The sequence below is a fragment of the Panthera uncia genome (genome assembly GCF_023721935.1).
Source record: "Panthera uncia isolate 11264 chromosome B3 unlocalized genomic scaffold, Puncia_PCG_1.0 HiC_scaffold_1, whole genome shotgun sequence".
Lineage (NCBI taxonomy): Eukaryota > Metazoa > Chordata > Mammalia > Carnivora > Felidae > Panthera > Panthera uncia.
In genome coordinates, this window is record NW_026057582.1 from 52,780,938 (window position 1) to 52,802,617 (window position 21,680).

At 35.3% G+C, this 21,680-nt stretch overlaps 1 protein-coding gene across 6 annotated transcripts in view; it reads left to right on the plus strand.

The window, feature by feature from the left end:
• Positions 1-21,053, plus strand: part of KLHL28 (kelch like family member 28) — a 36,037-nt gene extending 14,984 nt beyond the window's left edge. For all 6 annotated transcript variants that reach the window (XM_049612864.1, XM_049612865.1, XM_049612861.1 and 3 more), the window contains 4 exons: positions 3,051-3,949; positions 12,337-12,780; positions 14,713-14,921; positions 16,483-21,053. In XM_049612864.1, the coding sequence (XP_049468821.1) occupies positions 3,051-3,949; positions 12,337-12,780; positions 14,713-14,921; positions 16,483-16,646 (1,716 nt within the window). In that variant the 3' untranslated portion in view covers positions 16,647-21,053. The remainder of the gene's footprint in view (positions 1-3,050; positions 3,950-12,336; positions 12,781-14,712; positions 14,922-16,482) is intronic.
• Positions 21,054-21,680: the final 627 nt, after the last annotated feature.

Below are 21,680 nucleotides of genomic sequence, written 5' to 3' on the forward strand. Positions count from 1 at the left end.
AAAAAAAAAAAAAAAAAAAAAAGGGCGCCTGGTGGCTCAGTTGGTTAAGTATCCGAATTCAGCTCAGGGCATGATTTCATGGTTTACTAGTTGGAGCCCCGCATCGGGCTCTGTGCTGACAGCTCAGGGCCTAGAGCCTGCTTCGGATTCTGTGTCTTCCTCTCTCTCTGCCTCTTCCCCATTCACACTTTGTCTCTCCCTCTCTCTCAAAAATAAATAAACATTAAAAAAAAAAACAACTTTAAGAAAACATTTTCATATAACCTTTTCAGGTGGAGGTATTCTTTTATGAATGAAAAAATTAATATTTAGATTAAGGAATGTATTGATTCCATGTAACAGTATGTGACCTAGTTCAGACTAAAACTCATTATCTTATATTTCCAAGGTCCTTTTTATTTCCTGATGCTGTTCGCCTTTTGTTCCCTCACCATAATACCCTGTACTTGTAACTCTTAAAAGTTTATTGCGTTTTCATGTGCAATATCTAATTTGACCCTCAAAAACCATGTGAGGTATATAGTTCAGGTATAATGTTTCATTTTATAGATCAGAAAAATGAAGATGAGAGAAGTTAACTAGATGTAAAGTAGCTTAAGACTGCTTTTTAATCTTTTCACTTGTTTTCTGTATGTTTTCCATTCCTGTTGTTCATTTTTCACTTTTTAGTCAAAATACTAATTTTTTCCAGTAAACTGAGACTAAAGGGAGTTAAATAGATTAAAAGGTCAATCCTATAGTAAGTAAAAGAACAGATCCAGATCTAACCGTATGCCTATGGCTGCTGTCTTCTTACCAATTTTCTGTTCTGGAATAAAGTACCTACTGGAAGACACAGAATTTTTTTTTCCAGAAATTTCTTGAGACTTGTTCATACCATGATTGGCATTATTCTGTTAGATGTGTGGGGGATTATTTGGAGAGATCAGAAGTGGAGGTCAATGATACCAGCTGTTAGGTGGCCTGTTACCATAATTTGTTAATGGATTTAAAATTTATTTGAAACAAGTGTGAAATGATGAAGTTCTTGATGAAGATAAAAGTTTCAATATTTGGATATTTCCACTTAAAAATGCATAGGAATAAAGTGCTATACTCTCCCAGTCCTACCTGTATTGATATTGGTTTGGAATGTTTTGATTTATTTGGTAATTCTTTAAAAATTGGAATCAAATCTTCTACTTTTTTATTATCCCAATAACTTATGTTTGAAGTGTGAATGAGATAGGAACAAAGCAGTTCATATTTCTAAGCAGCTGCTAAGATCCATTCTGAAGAAGGATGCCTGGGTGGCTCAGTCGGTTAAGAGTTGGACTTCAGCTCAGGTCATGATCTCACAGTTCTTGGGTTCAGGCCCGTGTCAGGCTCTGTGTTGAGAGTTCAGAGCCTGGAGCCTGTTGCTGATTGTTTGTCCCCCTGTCTCTCTCTCTCCCTCTTCCCTGCTCACACTCTGTCTCTCTTTGTCTCTCTCTCTCAAAAAAAAAATAAATAAAAATAAAAAAAAAATAATAAAAAAAAAATATACACACACACACACACACACATATATTTTTAAAAAAAAATCCATTCTGAAGTGTCCATGTATTAATTTTTTAGGTAACAAGTTGCAACAAACTCAGTTGCTTACAGCAACAGAAATTCAGGGGCACCTGGATGCCCAACTCTTTGATTTAGGTTAAGCATCCAATTCTTTGATTTTGGCTCAGGTCATGATCTCACAGTTTGAGGGAGCAAGCTCCTCATCGGGCTCCGAGAGCATGGAGCCTGATTGGAATTCTCTCTCTCCCTACCCCCTCTCTGCCCCTCCCCTGCTCGTACTCTCTTTCTCTCGCTCTCAAAATAATAACCTTTTAAAGAAACAACAGAAATTTATTCTTCCACAGTCCGAAATTAGTTATCACTGTGCTGAAATTAAAGTGTTGGCAGGACCATGCTCCCTCTGGAAGTTCTAGGGAAAGAATATGTTCCTTTCCTCTTCCAGCCTCTGGGGGCTACCAGTTATTACTTGGTTTGTGGCTGCCTCATTCCAGTCCCTGCCTTTGTGGTCATATTACCTTCTTTCTTCTTTCTGTGTCAAATCTACAGTCTTCTTACAAGTTGCATTTAGGGCCCACCCGGATAATCCAGTAGATAATATCCCCATCTCAAAATCCTTGATTATAACTGCAGTGTTGTTGTTGTTTTTGCCAGATAGTACCATTCAAAGGTTCCAGGGATTAGGATGTGGATATCTTTTTGGGAGCCATTATTCAATTTACCGCAATCCCTATTGCTTCTTTTTCTTCTTTTATTCTCCTCTGTCTCTTTTTTCCTGTTTTTTATTGTTCATCTTCCAGACGTACAAAGTGGCAAGAAGATTGATTGAATATGATCTAAAGTTATGGTGAAGAGTTGAGTAGATATGGTGTAGATGAGTAGGTGAGCCTAATTGCCTTCACTATAGAGCATCAAATTGTACTCACATTAATTTTTATTGTCATTCAATTGGTTGATAGTAATAGCTTTGTTAAATTCAGCACCCTTTATCAAAGTAATTATTGAATTGTTGACTAAAATGTGTGTTAACATAGAATTTCTTTCCAACTAAAGCATCTGTTGATTAGATTGGTAGGCATTGATATTATTCCTGATAAAATAGCCAAAAACCTACTAGCATTGTTTCAGAACTCATTTTCCTTTAAGCATTTTTACATTTGTAATTTGTCTCAGTGGTAACTCAGACTTGAATTTAATGAAAGGAAACAGAAGAGTTGGCATAGTTGTAGTCCAAAAGTCCATTGTCAAGAGACCTTTGCGGTTTGGGACATATCACACACATAACCTTTGGGCCTCTGTTTCCTAATATTTATGATATAGAAGTTGAACTATATGATTGGTAATATCCCTTCTACCTCTAAAAGCTTCTGTCTAGTATTTAGTACAAAGTATTAAAAAACCAACAAACAGACCAGTAAACAAATTTTGCTAATTTTATACTATTTGAAAAAGGAATCAACCATATTAGCAAGATCATTTTGAAATAACTGTTCATGCTTTTTGTTTTTCCATAGATGGACCACACATCCCCGACCTACATGCTTGCTAACTTAACCCACTTACATTCTGAACAACTTCTGCAGGGCTTGAATCTTCTTCGTCAACATCACGAACTCTGTGACATCGTTCTTCGAGTAGGTGATGTTAAAATCCATGCTCACAAAGTGGTACTTGCCAGCATCAGCCCATATTTCAAAGCTATGTTCACTGGAAACCTTTCTGAAAAAGAGAACAGTGAGGTTGAGTTTCAGTGCATTGATGAAACTGCTCTCCAGGCCATTGTGGAGTATGCCTATACCGGGACTGTTTTTATTTCGCAGGACACAGTTGAATCTCTCCTTCCAGCAGCAAACCTACTCCAGATAAAGCTTGTCCTAAAAGAATGTTGTGCATTTCTTGAAAGCCAGCTTGATCCTGGTAATTGTATTGGAATTTCTCGTTTTGCAGAGACATATGGTTGTCATGACCTTTATTTGGCAGCTACTAAATACATATGCCAGAATTTTGAAGCCGTTTGCCAGACTGAAGAGTTTTTTGAACTTACACATGCTGATTTGGATGAAATTGTTTCCAATGACTGTTTGAATGTAGCTACTGAAGAGACTGTTTTTTACGCACTTGAGTCTTGGATCAAGTATGATGTACAAGAACGTCAGAAATACTTAGCACAGCTACTTAACAGTGTGAGATTACCATTGCTGAGTGTTAAGTTTCTTACTAGACTATATGAAGCAAATCATCTTATTCGTGATGATCGCACTTGTAAACATCTTTTGAATGAAGCCCTAAAGTACCACTTTATGCCTGAACATAGACTTTCTCATCAGACAGTCCTGATGACACGACCTCGCTGTGCTCCCAAAGTACTTTGTGCAGTAGGAGGAAAATCTGGACTATTTGCCTGTTTGGACAGGTAAATAGAAAGCTTTCTTAAATGATTGATACTAAAAGATTTTATGCTCTCTAAGTATGCTAATGTTCTATATTTTTTACAAGTTTGATTTTACTATTTGCTTTCTTTGCTTCTTTTTATTTCTTCCATTCTTCCTAAAACACTTTCCTGATTGTTTCAATCACATTGTCATCCATTCTCTTCAACACTCCCAGTTATTAACAACAACCTTCCCCGAAGCCCTCTCTGCACAAACTTTATCCATTTTGGTTACTTTTCTACCATTTTATGTCTTTTTTTTTTTTTCTTTTAATTTGTGAAACTTTTTATGTTATTATTTGACGAGGTCAGCAGGGATTTATTATTGCTAACTATAACAGAAGATGCTAAAGAGGAGAGCTAGGAATTTTTGATGAGGGCAGACTGGGGACTATAGTGGGTTTGAATGAATACCATTAATTAGAAGAACCACCAAAGAAGTAAGAAAAAGTAGGATACCAATACAAATCATAGGCTTCCATATTTATTTTCTTTGGTGTGAATATTTTTTAATGACAGAAGTAAAGAGTGTTTTCTTTTCTAATAACTTACAGTAGGAGTTGTCAGATTTTTTTTTTTTATAAAGAACCAAATAGTAAATATTTTAGACTTTGCAGCCATATGGTGTCTGTCATAACTACTCAGCTCTGCCATTGTAGTGAATGCAGCCATAGACAGTGCGTAAACAAATGAGGTGACTGGGTTTCCAACAAAACTTTATTTACAAAAGTCCCTCATGGGCTGATGGTGTCTGTCATAACTACTCAGCTCTGCCATTGTAGTGAGTGCAGCCATAGACCGTGCATAAACAAATGAGGTGACTGGGTTTCCAACAAACCTTTATTTACAAAAGTCCTCTGATTTAGAGCATTATACAAGTAACCTTTATGTATTGAAAATATAGCAGGATGTTACCTTTGCATTACCCTTGAATGGGAATGCTTCATGAAAACTTTCGTGTTTGATAATATGGATTTCTTTCTGGCCATTTTCAAAAATTTGGTAGATTGCTTTTTTTCCTGTCCAGTGATAGGAAACTTGATGTTTTAGCGGTGTCAACTGATATATCTGTATCTTTTAAAAAGTCTTACTGTGCATTTTAATTGTCTAAAATTAAGTTAATTGCATAGTCTAAAGCTAGTATCGTAGAGATTGGGCTGTAGGTAGAACATTAGTTATAGTGACTATAAAAATTATTTACTCTTATTGTTAAAGGCATTAATTATTGGCATAAAGTAAACCATATTAGTTAAATGTCATGACAGAAAATTCCAAGTGTGAATTTACCTGGTAAAAATTCTCGACCAGTTGCCTCTTGGTCTCTCAAATATTAAAAATAATAGACATAAGGGTGCAGCTGGTTAAGCTTCCGACTCTTGGTTTCGACTCAGGTCATGATCTCACGGCTCGTGAGTTTGAGCATGGAGCCTGCTTGGGATTCTTTCTCTCTCCCTCTCTCTCTCTGCCCTTTCGCCACCCAGTCTCTCTCTATGTCTCTCTCTCTTTCTCCCCCTCTCCTTTTCTCTCTCTCTCTCAAAATAAACTTAAAAAATAGACATAAATTTTTGAAGAGTTATAAGAACTGTTGATGTGTTTAGACCCAGTAATCTTTCATCATACAATCTGTCAAAAAAAATTTTTAATGTCATTTGCCCTAAGCTAGTATTATTGCAGTATGATTTATAACTATGGAAACAGTGGAATCAATCTAAGTAATTATTCAATATATTTCTGCAAAAATAGTGTAGACACAGTGCATCAGATACACTATGCTGGGTAATGGATCTTTAACAGATTTATAATTTAGTTAAGGAGACAAATATTTATTTATTTGACAAATATTTAAATAGGTAATTGTAATATGTAGTGTTAATGCAGTGTTTAAAATAATCCCATGGAAATGTTAAGGAAAGGCATTTATCCCACTTGGAGGATTTAGGGAAGATATTGTGGAGAAGTTAACGTCCAAGTTGTGTTGAAGGCTAAGCAAGACCCAAGCAAAAGACAGCAGGGGCATCACAGGAAGTATACAAAGACACAGTGCAATGGGATGACAGTATAGGGTGTGCAGAAAACTGAAAGCTGTTTGGAGGGAGCCCTTGGGTGACTCAGTTGAGTGTCTTATTCTTGATTTTGGCTCAGGTCATGGTCCCAGGGTTGGGGGATCGAGCCCCACATCAGGCTCCACACTGAGCATAGAGCCTGCTTGGGATTCTCTCTCTCTCTCTCTCTCTCTCTCTCTCTCTCTGCCCCTCTTCCCTGCTCTCTCCCTCTCTCTCTCTTTCAAATAAAAATAAATAAATAATTAAAATATTAAAAAAAAAAAAAAAAAAAAAAGCTGTTTGGTATTCCAGAATATAAAGTTTGAAGATCAGGGGTACTTGACTGGCTCAGTACTTGACTGGCTCAGTTAGTGGAACATGCAACTGTTGAATTTGGGGTTGTAAGTCTGAACCCCATGTTGGATGTAGAGATTACTTAAAAATAAAATCTTAAAAAAGAAAAGAAAAAAAAACATTAAAAATAAAATAAAGTTCAAAGGTCTAACCAGCAAGTGGTAGACAGTGGTCAGTATGGACCAAGTAAAGAATGTATTATGTGCCATGATGAAGAGATTTTTCTTAAGTGGGTCAAAAAACTAAGAAGGGTAGTGCAATGATCAGATTCATATATTAGATCATTTTGACTGCATTATGAAGAAAGATTGAGAGGCCAGGATTAGTATCTGAGTGATTAGGAAAGAGGTTATTATAAAAGTGTAGGCAAGAGATTATGAGGTCCTCAATTAGGGTAGAAGTAGCAAAGTTAGAGAAGGGGGCATTAATTAAAAAATGTTTTAAGAGAGACTGACAAGATTTAGTTGAATGGATATGAGGGGATGGCCAAGATGAGTTTGATTTCTTGGTTAGATATTAGATAAATGTATACCAAGAGAGAGAATATAGGAAGAGGAGCCATTTTAGAGGGGAAACTAATAGGCACTGAGATCGGAGTGCCTATTAAATATCCAAGTGAAAGATGTCCCACTAGCTGGACATGATTGCAAAGCTCAACAAAGAGATCAGAACTGGAAATGGTAAGTTATTGGCATGTAGTAACATTTAGAGGTATAAATTAAAACCATGAAGTCTTCTGGACTAGCTTAAATGTTCCTTCTTTCTGCCCATTAAAAACAGAGAAAGGAAAAAAGATTGGTTCATAAATGAACCTCTGGGGAACACTAATCAAGATGAGGGCAACAGGAACAGTCTTAGAGGCCAGAGAATCAAGAGAGAATAGTCATTATTTTTTTGTTTTTAATAAGATAAAAACAGGGAGACAAACCATAAGAAACTCTTAAATACAGAAAACAAACTAGGGGTTGCTGAAGGCGAAGTTGGTGGGGGGATGGGGTGGTTGGGTGATGGGCATTAGGAGGGTACATTTTGGGATGAGCACTGGGTGTCCTATTTAAGGGATGATTCACTGGGTTCTACTCCTGAGGCCAAGAATACACTGTATGTTGACTAACTTGAATTTAAAAAAAAATAAAGTCAGCCTTAACAGCCTTAAAAAAAAAATTAAAAATGAGGGAAAAAAAAGAGAGGATAGTATCATGAAATCCAAGCAATTTAAATGTATCAAGAAGGAAGAAATGTGACTAAAAATGTAAAATGCTAAAGAAAGTTCCAGAAAGATAAAGATAGAAAAGTGGCTCTTAGACTTGACTATATGGGGAACATTTGTGACTTTTGGTGGATTGATTTCAGCATAATTGTAGAAATGCTACATCATAGCAGATTGAGCTGTGTTTAAAAAATAAGGAAATAAACTGTGAAGACTTAACAATCTTGGCTGAGTTGAGAGAGGTAAGGCAAGCACAATGATAGAGTCAAGAGAAGTTTTTGTTTATTTTGTTCTGGAAGAGAGAGACATGAGTATGTTTCTGTCAGATGCCAGTAAAGAGGGGTAAGGTAAAGGTACAGGACAGAGGAATGGTTGCTGATGGAGCAAGAGTTTAAAGGAGATAGGAAGGGGTTGGTACCAAAAGCAAAGGTAGGTTTTAAGTATAAGAAAGAGAAACTCCTTTATGTTCCAAGACCAGAAATGAGGATAAGTTTGCTGGAGTGGGGAGGGGTGGGAGAAGGAGAAGGGGTTTAAGATAGATACTATCTAGTAGCTTGTTTTTCCCTTTAACTAGTAAAGGAAGGAGGTCTGCAAAAGAGGGAAGTGGAGACTGGGTAGGTAGCTTAAGGAAGTTCTCAGGAAGCTCTGAGAACAGTGTTGTTTCTATTTACACAGGGTGTCATAAGGATGGCAGTACATTAAAAGTGTTTTTGACTAATTATGCAAATACATTAAATGTTACATGGACTTTTAGCCACACCACTCATGGCATCACTCACCTCAGTGCTCTAAGTTACAGGTCAAATTCCAACAAAGAAGCTCTCATTACAACTAATTATTCATTTGTCCTCAAAGATTATAAGAACTAATGCCTTTATATCTTGTATCTCTGTTTACCTAGAAAAATCATCTCTGAAAATCCATCATCAAAGCTGAACTCTTGTTATCATTGAGAGGTTTTTTTCTTACACCAGTTCTCCAACACTAACTGTGGGTCCAGTAATTCCATTCTGACACTATCCAGAGTCAGCCCAGACCCCACTGCTTAAAGGCATAGTTTCAGAAGACTGTTCCCACTTAAGATGCTAGCCACAAAAGGGGATGCCCAGGCTACCCACAGTTCTGTATGGAGGACTGAAAATTCAGGGGTTCCCACAACACCCCCCTCGAGTTTGATAATTTGTTAGAATGACTCAGAGAACTCCGGAAAGTACTTATTTACTATTTCTAGCTTATTACAAAGGATACAACTGAGGAACAACCAAATGGAAGAGAGACATTGAGCAAGGTGTGGTGAAGAGAAGAACAGCACTTCCATGCCCTCTTTGGGCATCCCACCACCTTTTCCACCACCCCCACCCCATTTCCCCCCAGCATTTCAATGTACTCATCAGCCTGGAAGCTCTCTAAACCCCATTGTTTAGGGAATGTAATAGAGATTTTGTTATAAGGGTATGATTGATTAAATCATTGGCCATTGGTGATTGAGCTCAACCTCCAGACTGTTAATTACATGGTTGGTACCTCTGGCTACCGCTCCCATGCTGAAGCTATCTAGGTGGCCACTTGTAGCCACCTCAGTAGCATAAACTCAAGTGTGGTTGAAAGGGGCTCATTATAAAAAACAAAAGATATTCTTATCACTCAGGAAATTAAGTTTAGGAGCTCTCTGCTAGGAACCTGGCACATAACCCAAATAGAATTTTTATTGCACCGTTATTGTAGGTTCTGTATATCATCTAATTTAACTTTATTGCCCAGCCCTCTTTTTTTTGACTCCTCAGAGCTGTCTGCCATGTCCTATAGAATTCATATTCAATCATAAGAAAAATCTTTATTTTTAACTTCTTACTCTGAAATATGACTGATGCTTACGGATACTGTTTTTGCCAGAGCCCTCTCAAAACCGTTTTGTTTTCCCATACCTCATGTATCACAGGTCCTAAAGGTTGAGTAAGTGTTTTCTTTGTTCCTCATATCCAATTTTTTTTCATTTCCCTTCTCTCAAAAACCTCAACTCATTCCAAGTGTTTGCCATTGGGTGATATCATTCGATATCCCTTCTTATTGTCAACATCTGCTGTCCCTTTAGTAACTACATTTAGTAAAGATTTTTATAGCTGGCTTACATTCTTGTTGATTTCATCATCCCCGTAGTATGATCCACAGTTATTCAACAACTTTGCCTCTCTCCTTGATCTCACTTCTAACAGTCTTTTCTGCCTTACCTTCGGCACCTATTCTCATGATCATCCTTTCAACTTTGTCATTACCAGTGACTTCAAACTTTCAAAATCTTGGTTTCACACATTCCAGTCTCTGACTAGCCAGCTTATTTATTTCTTGCCAGCTTATTTATTTCAGTACATCTACTGCAATTACTTTTTGTCACCTCAAGACTTTTAATCCTTTGGCCCTATAATCAGAAAACTTTATTGCTCACCAATCACTAAGTGTCCTCAACTTCACTCCTTACCCAGCTTAGATTCCAGGAACATCATTGTCATCATCCTTTGAATACACTCATGGCTCCCTTGCCCTTCTTTCCTTCCATCATACTCATCTAGTTAAAATTAGTTCTCTACTTATGCCCTGGCTGCACCTGAGCAGTGAAGCACACATAATACCCATCTTAAGTTGTGTCACTTGGGGCCCTTAGCACTCTCAGCAACCCCTTTACTTTCCCTAACCAGTTTGCTCTTTCACTCCCTTCGAGGACTGTTTTATACCTTCTCTTCTCTGCATGAAAACATCCAAACCCCCCAACCCTCACCTTCCAACTCTCAGCTCATGACTTTTATCTCTTACTCTACTGAGAAGATACAAGCAATCAGAAGAGAACTACCTCATTTTCTGATCTCCAGATCCACCAAGTTACTTCTAAGACCATTCCCTCCATTTCTCTACTTACTAGCTTCCATTCCTCTCCTCTACATAAGGACTCTGCTCTTGCATGTATCCCCTCTCTCTCTCTTACATCGCCTTCTCCCGTTGTACTGCATCATTGCCATCAGCATGCAGACATGCTTTGGTTTAAGTTCCCAGATTAAATCAATCTTCCCTGAATTCCATGGTCTTTCTCTGCTCGTCCTTGTAACTGCTTCGTGTCTGTTTTACTCTTTATAGTAAAATCCTTAGAAAAGTTGTTGATATCCACTGTTTTCACTTCACCTCCCATTCTCTCTTGAACCACTCCAGTCAAGACTTGGCCACACCACCCCACTGAAACTGCTCTCATTAAGGTCAAATAATTCCCTGATGTATCATTCTCATTGGAACAAGTTCATATTTTTAAAACAAACAATATAACAAAACTGTATATAGGCATTCAATGACTGTTGAATGAATGAATGTTCTTTGGTCATACTGAATAGAAAACATATTTTTATGCCATTGCACTATTGAGTTTGGAGGCATTGAAATGAAATGTGTATACTTGCAAGAGGCCATATATAATAAGCATGCAGGATATAAAGAATAAAAACCCAAGTACCTATCAGCCAGCTTAAGAAATAGACTGTTAACAATACCTTTAAATTCCCTTGTGTCCCTCCTGTCCCTCCTTGGTGCATCTCCTTTCTTCCCCTAGAAATAACCACCGTTTTGAATTTTCTGTATATTTCCTTGCCTTGCATTGTAATTTTGCTACATATTTATGTGCCCCAATATAGCATTAGGTTTTACACATTTTTATCTAAATGCAGCATATATATTCTTCAGAGATGTGTTTTCTCACTAAATAGTAAATTTATGAAATTCACCTGTGAGATTGCACGAAGCAGTAGTTCACTTAGTTTCATTGGTGTATGGTATTACAGTATATGGATATAATATATTTTCTTTCTGCAATGAACATGTTAAATATAAAAATTAGGTAAAGTGTTACATACATACAGAAAAGTGCACAGATTCCCTAGCAAACAGCTCACTGAGCTGTCACAAAGTGAATGTCACAAACCAGTTCAAGAAAGAATATGATCGACACCAGAAACCACCCTGGAGTTTGCCCTCCCTAAAGGTAACCACTATCCTCATTTCTAATCCAGAAATTAGAAATGTTTTTGAACTTGTTATAAATGAAACTATACAGAATGTATCCTTTTGAATTGGATTTCTTTCCCATGACATTATTTATGTGTAAGATGCATTCCTGTTACACATACCTATAATTTATTTTCATTGTTGTATTCTCTGATATGCCACAATTTATCTGTTTTATGGTTGATGAACATTTGAATTGTTTCCATTTGTTGACTGTTACGCTGGTATGAACGTCATATATATACATGTGTGTATTTCTCTTGGGTATATATCTAGGAGTGGAGTTATTCAGTCATAGGGTGGATATACCACATCTTAATTATCCATTTTCCTTTTGATGGATGATTGTGCTGTGCTGCTGTAAACATCTCTGTACATATGTCCGGGTGCAAAACTGGCTATAACAGGCATTCAGTAGCGTAGATCCATATGAATGAAACTGCTGAGTCAGAGCATTTGTGTATCTTCAATTTTACCCGGTAATGTAAAATTGTTTTCCAGCATAGTTTAACCTGTTTACACGCTAACCAACAGAGTATGCATTTCTTGCTCACATTCTTGCCCACAGTTACTATTATCTGACTTTAATTTTGGCCAGTCTGGAAAGTGTGTCATGGTTTGTTGTTTCAATTTGCACATCCCTGATTATTAAAGAGTTTAAACATTTTTGTTTTTGAGCCATTTTGATTTTTAAAATTTAATTTTTTCTGCTTATTCTTTAGTGTGGAGATGTACTTTCCTCAGAATGACTCTTGGATTGGTTTGGCACCCCTAAACATTCCTCGCTATGAATTTGGAATATGTGTTTTAGACCAAAAAGTGTATGTTATAGGTGGTATTGAAACTAATGTGCGTCCTGGCATCACTATCAGAAAACATGAAAATTCAGTAGAATGCTGGAATCCTGATACAAATACCTGGACTTCTCTCGAGAGAATGAATGAGAGCCGAAGTACCCTTGGAGTAGTAGTACTTGCAGGAGAACTTTATGCATTAGGTGGTTATGATGGACAATCTTACTTACAATCTGTAGAGAAGTATATTCCTAAATTAAGAAAATGGCAACATGTGGCACCAATGACTACAACAAGAAGTTGTTTTGCTGCAGCTGTGTTGGATGGAATGATATATGCCATTGGTGGGTATGGTCCTGCCCACATGAACAGGTATTTAACCTAATGAAGTTGTATATGCTTGTAGATTTTTTTTTAAGTATCGTTAATAATGATTCATACACAACTTGTATATATGAATGAACTTCCTTTTTTAATTTTCAAAGTAATATTGTTAGGCATTTGGGAAATTTAATCTGCTCCACTAGTATAATTGTAATTGTTTTACATGATGATTTAATATAGACCTAAGAAATCCCTCTTATAAGATTTTACATTCATTCATTTAATATAATTGGGCTAGATTTTAAAATTCAGAAATCTGAAAATAAGATGAAGTTGGACAACTTTAGATTTTGAGTGCTGAATATATATAAATATGCATGTGTGTGTATAAATGGTCTGTTATTGCATTGCTTAACAGAATAAAAAGTGAAAAATGTAATTTCTATATGCTTATATATTATAGTGCATCATAAACATATATAAAGCCTTATTTAAATATTCCTTTTTGGATTCTTACTCTATAATCATGTGTGTATCATTATGTACCTGAGTTCTGCTGGAGTCCGAATTTGCAATTTCTGTATTTTGTAGTATTCTCTGAATAAAGGAGAAAAATATACAAGAAAAATAAAAGCATAAAGTGACTGCTTATATGGAAAATTAATCATAATTCTGAACTGTTGTTGAAAATTGATGTTCTAGAGATTTTATCTCTGATAGTAACTAGAGTGGTGTATGTTTTATTGATTGTGAGCATTTGATGAAAGAGTATGTTGTGGTTTGTTAACTGCGTAAGTAGGGGCACAACAGCATTTCATCTATAAATTTTTATTTCTTTGTAAGCTAAAGTATTCTTCCATTTTATTGCGCCTTTATTTGAAGGAAAAGTCTTTGGGGCACAGACATGCATTTTAATCTTTGAAAATGTGCTGGCAGAAATTTATAAGATAAATTGTTGAGTATTCTATTGGGAGGTAATGATCTTCAAGTTTAAGTTGTTAAGTTTATCAACTCTTCTTGTCCAGTAATTGTGCTCTAATGGCTTTTATTCTGGTGTTCTTTCAGAAATATTTATACTTTAGTCTATATTCTAGTCAGTCTACAGTCTGGTCTCTGTTCTGAACTCCAGAATTATGCTACCGACTCTCAAATGCTTCAGGCTTTCTTGAGAAGTTAGGTTAGGACCAGAAGGAGCTCAACAAGCCTGCCTTTGTGCCCTTCAGGGCAAATCACAGATTTAGAGGCCTTCTGGGATTTTCTAGGAAGCTTGTTTTGGAAATTCTGATTTGCTTTGGATATCCATAATGCAGCTTGGAAATGCCAAGTGTTATCTGGAATGCAGACTTTACTTAAATCCCTGAGTTCTCCTAAATCACTCTGAGGTTACTGCAATGTTTACTTTACAGTAAACCATGAATTCTATAAGACAAAAAATTCCTCTCCTTTCCTTTTTTTTTCATCTTCCCTTTTCCTTAGCTCTTTGAAAGATCCTTAGTGTCCTTAGAAAACATCTATAATTTGGGATGTTCAGAGTCTTTTCAAAACATACATACGCATTTGACTTTATTCTTACATGAATCCTTTGAGGTTAGATTATCCCCATTTTTGCAGGTGAGAGGAAATGGCTTATCCAGGATTACACATACCCAGAGTGTTAGAGCTTCAGTTCATTTAACCCTAAGTAGACAGCATTAGTACTTGAACCAAGGTTTTCTAACTCCAAAAGCTCCATGTCCTTAATACATCTTGCTGCTTGTATGATATAAGGGAATAACGTATTGTTATTTTTGCTCTCAGTTCACAAGGTAAGCTTTTATCCCTGCAATTTTATCAGCAAAAAGTAAACATTTAGGACAAACTACTCTTGTTTTATTTGACTTTTTGCACTTTTAAAACTATGGTAGGTTTTAATTTTGTTTTGGTAGGAAGAGTGGCACAAAGAATATGTGAATTAATTCTTTCTTTTGTGAATATTTGCAGTGTGGAGCGTTATGATCCAAGTAAGGACTCCTGGGAGATGGTTGCATCTATGGCAGATAAAAGGATTCACTTTGGTGTGGGTGTCATGCTAGGCTTTATTTTTGTGGTGGGTGGACATAATGGTGTCTCACATTTGTCAAGCATTGAAAGATATGACCCTCATCAAAATCAATGGACTGTGTGTAGACCAATGAAAGAACCCAGAACAGGTAATAATAACTAATATCTAAACATGTAGGGTAATATTTCTTATAGAAGTGATGTTCTTAGAATAATAATAGGTCCTTGGAATAGTAAGAGTATTACTTGTCCAGCCAAAAAAAAACTTCTCTGCTTGACTCGAGAGACAAATGATTCAACAAAATTAAATAGATTTCTTTAACTGTGATTTTAATATGCCATTGTGCATATTATCATTTCTTATAGTTGGGAGAACACATTTTTAGAAATGGTGGGAATAGAATGTATCTTACAGAAACTCCTCTGTCCATACAACAAATGTCATCTTTTTAAAAATGTTTATTTAATATTTATTTTGAGAGAGAGTGAGCAAGAAAGAGAGTGAGCACAAGCGAGTGGGGCAGGGGCAGAGAGAGAAGGAGAGACAGAATCCCAAGTAGGCCTCTCACTGTCAGCACAGAGCCTCATGGAGGGCTCAATCTCATGAACTGTGAGATCATGTCCTGAGCCAAAATCAAGAATCAGACGCTTAACCAACTAGCCATCCAGGCCCCACAAGTGTCATCTTTTTATGTTACACACACACACCCAGAATCTTTGCATTATTTTGTTTTTGGTTTTATTTATTTATTTATTTTTTTAACGTTTATTTATTTTTTGAGACAGGGAGAGACAGCATGAACAGGGGAGGGGCAGAGAGAGAGGGAGACACAGAATCAGAAGCAGGCTCCATGCTCTGAGCCATCAGCCCAGAGCCCGACGCGGGGCTCGAACTCACGGACCGTGAGATCGTGACCTGAGCTGAAGTCGGACGCTTAACCGACTGAGCCACCCAGGCGCCCCTTGTTTTTGTTTTTTTTTTATTGTACATCAGTCTATATGTTCGCTTTCAAATGTTTTCACCTACTGAAGGAGTTTGAAGATCTAGAAAAGGTTGGATTTCAGTGTTCCCAGAGAAAACAAAAACAGCTTTGAGGAAAAGAAGGAAATTATCTTTGAACCCAAACTCAAATCATATTATTTTAAGGAGAAAGTTTTAAGTTGCTGATGGAAATGCTTCCTTGCATAAGAGGGAAAGCCATAAAATAATGAGAATGTGAGAAAACATTAGGTAGCCATGTTCTGTTTAGAACTGTGTAAAACAGTGTATACGGTAGAATTTTTAAAGTCTAAGTTATATAGTTCAATACATGTTTTTGAACATGTATTTGAACAAGTATTTGAACATGTATTTGAACAAGTATTTGAAGACATTTAAAAACCTGATAAAGATGAATGCTTTGTTGAAAAATATATAAATATAAATTGACAAAGCATATGGGAAGACATATAATATACTCTTCATATTTTTCTGTGGTAGAGGAGAGGGAGAATAAGATTAGGGAGGAGAAGTGAAGGAAGACTTGAACTCTTGCTTTCATGTTAAGGGATTTTTTTCCAGTAAGTACATATGGCTATATTGTTTGTATAATTAATAATAGATTATTAGAATGTATTTTAAGAAAACATTAAAATACAAATTTATTTTTAGTGAGAGGTCTGCTTCATGGTTAACATGTTTTTTTCCCTCTTTTTACTCACCTTTCCTAGGAGTTGGTGCTGCAGTAATTGATAACTACCTTTATGTAGTCGGCGGTCACTCAGGGTCTTCCTATCTGAATACTGTGCAGAAATATGACCCTATTTCAGATACGTGGCTGGATTCAGCTGGCATGATATACTGTCGCTGCAACTTTGGATTAACTGCACTTTGACAAGTGTGGATTTGTGGAAATAGTGTGGTAATGAACCTTGTGCCGCATGAAAGGATGCCCAATTTTCTGAAATCCAAAAGCTACATTACTTTCTTATTAACTTGAAATGGCATGAAGACTCAAAGTTCTCTTGGGTACTCTGAACTGATAAAGTAGCTTTGGTTGCTCTTGATTACACAGTGAATCAATAATTAAAAAAAAAAAAAAAAGAACTTGCCAATTTAATTGTGCACTTTTTCCCTCCTAATACTGGGATAGAGTCGTTTTATGTTCATAAGTGTACATGTGGAGAAAATCTTGCTGCTTAAAAAAAAATTTAGCTCTCCCTCTTACTTAATATATGCACCATGATTTCCTAGGATGAGAGATGCTTCAGTGTTGGAGTATATTGAATGACTAGACAGAGCGCTGATACTGTCTGTTGGATATTAATTCATATGCTTCACATTTTAAATAAAGGGCTGCTTTTTTGAGGGGGGTACTGTTAAGGGTTGTAAATTATATACCAGTGAGTCATCTGGATACTCTTCCTACTAATGGCTTTAGGAATGGGGATATAAGAAGTTTGCAGAACAAATGCTTTTACTATCATGATATTTGGGGGCTCATTTTAAGAAGTCAGATATTTGCTCTTTATGCCTTCTTTCTATGGGCAGGTTAAGGCTGGATGGATTTAGCTACCCACCTGTGCTATACTAAGCATGGATAGAAAGAGTTAAGCATATCAGTTTCAGTTTTTTTGTTATTTCCGTAGTACAGCAGGCTTCCCAGTGTTGATGTAAATATTTGACAAATGTTCATTACATTCTCAGTACATACTGATTTTTTTTCATATATCCTTATAATCATTTTAGTTTTTTAAGACCTTTGGTTGCTTTTTCAAAGTGTTCAGATATAAAAATGGTGCTAACTGTAGGATATAGAACAAGGCTATAATGTTCTTTTGAATGTTCAGTATGAGATATGCATGATAGTATGTTTTGATAGTATTTTTTCTTTTTTTTTTTTTTTTTTTTTTTTTTTTTTATTGCTTGGTTAATTTGTGCTTATTAAAAGTGTTAGCAGTTATGCTAATGTTAACATCCAAGAGTCATCTAAATGGCCTGTTATACTTTTCATGGTTCCTGAATAGTGATTTAAAGAAAGATGCATTTTTTAATCTTCTTTCTTCTTGTGCTAGATATTATATGTCCTTCTTAAAAACAAATATATGCATTAAATATGAAGCACTAGGCAGTTATGCATTACTTTGTACACTTCTTAGGTAATTGAATATTTTACAAAGTTACTGAGGAAAACTGGAACTCGATGTTTACTTGAGTAATGGTTCTAAATTTGGTTCTACTTTGACTAAAGAAACAAGCAAGACTGTTTGCTATAGCCAGTGATAGTTTATTTAAAATTAGTGGTTAGCTCATTTTGTTTTAGCATGTTTTAGTAAATACCTGTCAGTCTTGAACCTATTACTTTGCATTTTATTAGGATGTCGGTACTTGTATTTTTGGTACTATAGTTGTGTTGTTTTCTTTTCCTTGATTTTTTTTTTAACCTGCCTGCTATCTCTTTATAGTCTCTGCAAAACCAGTGTACATTTGTTTTCTAAGAAAAAATTCATACTGCATTCTTAAGTGCCATAATATTCCAAACTATTGTTAAGAAGCCATTTGTAATTATAAAACATAGGTTCATTCATTAGCAAATATGTTATTTTTTGGAAACTATTGCCTGGCAATTTGCAGTTTTTCTTGTTCTTCCATAAACTGCCAGTGTAGATTTAAATACATAGTGCAAAACTACATAAAATCACCTTTAATCATGTAAGTAGTATGCTTTATGAATATTTGCACAGATTATAAAACCTTGCAAGTGATTTTTTAGTCTCTTACAATTAAGAACTCAACAGAAGTTACTAATAAAATTGACAGTCTGAGTATTTTCTATGTTGCTTGTTTGAATAACATAATGATATATAGCAATAACTTTTTAATTGATTTGAATAAATCTATTGAATAGAAACAAGGTGCACTATTGTGATTGGCCTAGACTTTATTTAAGGAAAAGCAATTTAAAATAGATTTCATTACTTACTTAATTTTAAATTCTGAACTCAATCTTTTTTCTGTTTATATTATTAAATGCATTCTATTATACTATTTTAATCTTCTATCCCCAGAAGATAAGGGAATTTGAAAGACAATAGAAATTTATTTTAATTGTAAACAGATCTGTACTATACATGTTAATGTTTTACTCATGTGTTATCCCCACTATCAAATTGTTATTAAACATAGAATCACTTGGTAAATTAGACCAAAGGCATATATTGATCATTGTTTTGGAAAACTCAAAACTTTATCTTGCTAAAGACTAAATGTGAAACATCTTGGGCAATAGTAGAAACTGTATACCAGAGAAAAAATTATAAAAACCTGTAAAAAGAAAGAAAACAACCCCAAACTTTTGAAATAACTAATTTTGGGTTTACCAAACCTACGGTACTATCCATAACAACCAGAGGTATTGTAACCTGACAACTGATAACTTTACAGTAGACCTTCTCGTATGGATTTCTGAGAAGTTTCATCATGAATACTTTGCTGACAGATTGTGAATTTAAAGTCACATGTTTTTCATGTCAAAACTCATCAAAGTGTTTGCTTATAAATGATATTAGACATAATTTTATATACTCAGGCAATGGGAAGAAAGCTGTTTAAGATTGCCCAGAAATATTTTGGAAAAAAAAAGGTGACAATGGAAATAGAAATTATCTAGTCACCTGGAAGATAATTGCCTTCCATAATTATGACGACTTAATCTCATAGGAATGTTTGGGTATTTAATCTTTGTTAAATATAGTAATAGAACTTAAGTGATTTTTAATGTAGCCCAAAGGATGTTTCCATAGGTTATTGCTAATAATGTTTTAAATATGAATGGATATCAAACTATAGAAAGTGATATCAAATGGTAGGAAAATGGCATTAGGTTTTGAAAAATTATTTTGCTAGCTTGACAAATTATGGAGGGTCTACTATATGCACGTGGTATTGTGCCAGATTCTGTCAGGGCTAGAAATATTATAAATAATAGATACAGGCTTTTCACTCAACGAGTGAAGTATGGGGAGGGAGACCTGTACCCAAATAACTATTATGGTAAAGTATGAATCTAATTCCTTACAACCAATATCACTAGAAGTGATTAGACACCCAGTTTATGTATAAACATTTGTGTCCTTTAGTGTCCAATTAGGTTTTATTGACATGTAAAGAATTATAGAAAACCTAATGTTTATAGAACTCTAAACTTCCTGGAATTGGATAATATATTTTCTATTAGAAAAACAAAATTGTAGAAACTGCAAAAAATTATTTACTATTATTACAAGGCTCTGGCTAACATTGAAGAAGTATATGTACCTATAATGCTGTGTTTGTTTTCAGTTTTGGTGTTGGATTTCTGGTATTGTCACCTAAGTGCTCATTTTCAGGAAAATCAGATTCTACAATAAATATACTGCTTAAAAGTTCAATAAACTTGTGATAACCTCTATAACCTCTGTAGTCTGAAAATAAAGAAATTAGAAGATGTCACATGTCAAGTTAACATCCAGTTCTACTTCTTAATCTTTTTTTTTCTTTCCTTTGTAAAACAGCACTTTAATTAGACCTGGTTTAATTAGATACATTTATTCTGTGGCTGGATACATATTGGATTTTCACTTACAGTATATTAATTCAGTGTTGATAGACATTTGAAAAGAGTAAAAAATACATTAAGTTTCAAATACTATAGGTTTACAAGTTTTCTTACTGGTGTGAATATGGAGTCAATAAAAATCCAGTTTACATCTCTGTAGAGAGAAAAATTGTTATCCATATGTCTTTTATATTATACATATTTAACTAGAGATAATTTATTATTAATTTTGTCAACTTATCATGTGTAAGTCCCGTTTATTTTAAAATAATAAGCAAAAAGTTCCAAGTTTGCCTTAAAATACAAGTGAAATTAAAGAACTGGATGATAATGCCTCTATTTTTGCCTTATGAATTGTGCTGTATCATAAACCAGAGATGGTTTTGATTTTAACAGGATTCTGAAATTTTGTAGATGTAGAGTACTAATATTTGTACTCTCTTGCAAAGAATGTGATGTAGTTGTGGATTATGTTAATGTTTAAATGTTTTTGTAAATGTATCTTACCTCTGAATATGTATCTTTTTAGCATCAGGGTTTTATTTTTGTTTACATGGTAAAGTGGCATTTAACTTGTTGAAGGCTGTATTCTTTTGTCTTTTATTTTAAAAGTTCTTTGTGTGTACTGTTGTGGTGATGCTCTGTAATGACTATGGTTAAATTTCATTTAATGTGAAATGTTTAAAATAAATTTGAGAAACATGACTTCATATGCGTCAAATGTTTTGAACTGACCCAAGCTGACTTTGTCGTTCTCAACTTTTAGATGCTTGTTGGTAGGCAGGTAGTGGCCACAAAAGTTGAGGTGGGTATGGGATAGCTAATCTTTTACAACCTCATTACGAGATTATAATGGAAACGTGTCGTGCTAAATTCTGCCACATGCTCAGACACTTATTAAAGAAGCATTCTTTAGCAAAGCCAGCACAAGAGTTCAGTCTATAAGTTCCATGCAGTCCCAGCTTTCTCTCCTTTTAGATTCCTTAACTTGCCTTGTAAGGGGTTTACTTGAGGCAGACAAGGCAACATTGCAGAGGATTCTGTTACGTTTATGGCCAGCATCAGGTAACCAGCAGTGCTCCTACGGGGAAGGCTCTGTAAACAAGGGATTAAGCCCCAGGTGCCATCTTTAAGGAATTTGTAAACTATAGGCCTAAATGGATTCAGATAACCTGTCCATGCAAGGATTGGAAATATCTCATATATTTAGGCAATCCATATATCTTGAAACTGTTAACTTCACCAATAGGAACAACTTTTTGATTTCATGTTATTCTGTGAACCACTATTCCCCAATAATGTCCCTGACATTTAATACACTAATGAGCAAAA